This window comes from Echinops telfairi, unplaced genomic scaffold (genome assembly GCF_000313985.2).
Source record: "Echinops telfairi isolate 266 unplaced genomic scaffold, ASM31398v2 ScPeMD7_655;HRSCAF=1070, whole genome shotgun sequence".
NCBI lineage: Eukaryota > Metazoa > Chordata > Mammalia > Afrosoricida > Tenrecidae > Echinops > Echinops telfairi.
In genome coordinates, this window is record NW_022104553.1 from 22,661,117 (window position 1) to 22,663,722 (window position 2,606).

General features: G+C 50.4%; 1 protein-coding gene across 1 annotated transcript in view; it reads right to left on the reverse strand.

Annotated features, from left to right (window-relative positions):
• The window catches only part of SULT2B1 (sulfotransferase family 2B member 1), a 55,293-nt gene that overhangs the window by 4,601 nt on the left and 48,086 nt on the right, over positions 1-2,606 (reverse strand). The window contains exon 3 of the mRNA XM_045292644.1: positions 441-668. Coding sequence (XP_045148579.1) covers positions 441-668 — 228 coding nt within the window. The remainder of the gene's footprint in view (positions 1-440; positions 669-2,606) is intronic.

Sequence of the window (2,606 nt, forward strand, 5' to 3'; positions counted from 1 at the left end):
TCACAGCCTTGGAAACCCACAGGGGCAGGTCTACCCTGTCCTACAGGGTAGCTATGAGTCAGAAGGGGTCGCCAGCGATAGGCCTGATTTAGTTCTGGGTTTACACTGTGAGGAAGTAAATTTCAGGGCGCCCTACCTGTGGCAGCACTGTTACTAAGGTAGGTAGCCCAGCATATAGTAAGTGCTCAATAAATACGTGCTGAGTGAATCCATGGACTCTGGTCCCTCTTACTGCTGTCTGTGGAGCCCTGGAGATGTACCGGGTTACAGACTGGTTGCTAACCTCAAGGCCAGCTGTTTGAAACCACCAGGTGCCTCCAAGAAGAAAGATGAGGATTTCTGCTTCCAGAAAGAGTTACAGTCTTGGAAACCCACAGGGGCAGTTCTACCCTGTCCTATAGGGCCGCTGTGAGTCGGAATTGACTGGATGGCACGCCCACGTCCCTCCCGCCTGGGCACCTTGGCCTTGGCGTTGAAGACCGCTTTGTTGAAGAGCTGGATGGGGAGATGTGAGCTCCTGATGCGGGGGCTGTTCTGGTTCGGGAGACTGAAGGCTCCCACGATGGTCTCACACCAAGGTGCTCGCTCCCAAATGGGTACTGTGCGGATCCAAGAGGGATCCCCGTCCTTGAGGATCAAGCTGACAATCTCTATCATCCAGTTGGTGCCTGTTGGGAGAGAGAGGATAGAATGATTGGAGGGCAGAGGAGACACCAGGGGCCACACAACAGCTGGGGTGATTGAGACCTTGTGGGGGGAGGCGGGGATGGTTGGGGATTCTGTCAACTGGGCACACCTGGGTAAGGGTAAGGGCGGAGATCAACCTATCAATTGTACTGAGCCCGGTGACACCTCCTTGCAGCGCTAAGCCTTTTCAGGTGAGAGAGAGACGGAGTGGAATGGAATCTTCTCTGGTCCATAGCTTTCTGGGGCCTCCATCTCCTGTTGCATCGTCTGCAGATCTCAGGAGCCACTGTGGGACCACCAGCGGTGGATTCCTGTGGCCAATCTCGGACCTCTGCATCCACCAGCCGTTTCCCCTCACTCTCGCTGTTCCGTCACCCTGGTTCGGTTCCTCGGTTTCCCGTTGCGTGGCCTGCGGATCCCAGGAGCCGTCGGCTGACTCTCTGGATTGATCTATTTCTTTCCCTTTCTTTTTAAATTATCTGGATAATCTATATCCCATGTGAGTTCTCGTGAAGATGCAGCAGCAGGACTTGAGCATCATCACTGGGAAGGGGCCCCTGCTTTTTGTTTTCTTTGTTTGACCTTGTGTTCACTCATGGTCCTTGATCATAGTTTGGATGCTTTTTCGTGGTAGTTAAACTCCTTATTCACCCCATTTCTATAGGTACTTGTTACATTCATTAATTTGGGGGAGAGTGGATTATCTTGATCATCGAGTTTTTAAAAAAATCGTTTTATTTGGGGCTTGGGCAACTCCTATCACAATCCATCCGTCGCGTCAAGTACATTTGTACGTTCATTACCATCATTATTTTCAAAGCATTTTCTTTCTACTTGAGCCCTTGGTATCAGCTCCTCATTTCCCCCCTTCCTCCCTCCCTCAGGAACCCTTGATAATTTATAAATGATTCTTCTTTTTCCACGTCTTGCACTGTCTGATGTCGCCCTTTACCCCCTTATCTGTTGTTCATCCCCCTGGGAGTTATAGGGAGGTCATTGTGATATCAAGTCTGTTTTATAATTGAAGTAAAACATACATAACAACAACAACAAAAATGCAACAACAAAGACACAGTCCTTCTCATGGAGCCAGCAGCCCTGGAACAAACTCACTGCCCTTGAACGAACTCGCTGCCCTTGAACGAACTCGCTGCCCTTGAATGAACTCGCTGCCCTTGAATGAACTCGCTGCCCTTGAATGAACTCACTCCCAAGGAGTCAATTCTGACTCACACAGCAACTGGACAGGACAAAGTACCACTGCCCCTAGGGGTTTCCAGTATTATTTTAAATATATATATATTAATTTTATAAATATCTCTTACATTATATTATTTATAATATATTTTATTACAAATACATGTATTATATTTATTAAAATTAGATTGTAAAAATGTGTATTTATTTGGGTTTACCTATTTCCCCAGCTGGGTCAGCCATTCCTTGCTATAAGTATCTTATTCTCTGCAACACATACAAGCGCCACTGTTTGTGTCTCCCTAGAGAGCCCATCCTAATACAGGTGGCACGCTCCGTTAGGCGCTCGACGCTGAGCCAAGAGGTTGGCAGTTCAAGGCGGCCCAGAGGTGCCTCGGGAGCAAGGCCTTCCATCCCTCTGCCTCTGAAAGGGCCTGGGCCTAAGGCCCGATGCAGCTAGTTCCACGCCGACCCACCAGGGGTCGCCACGCGTCGGAGCGCCCACGACCACGCGCGGCAGCGGCCACGGACGGTTTTCCGAGCCATTGGGTCTTCATTTCAACTCACGGATTCCAAGAATCCAGAGGAGGGGGTCGGGATGAGGACGCCTCGTTTTCAGAGGCAGGAAGCCGGGGCTCAAAGAAAGCCACTGCGCCCCTGACTCCCGGCGGCCCCGAACTGGACGTGGAGACACGGCTTCCTTCCCTCTGCCAGTAGAGGGC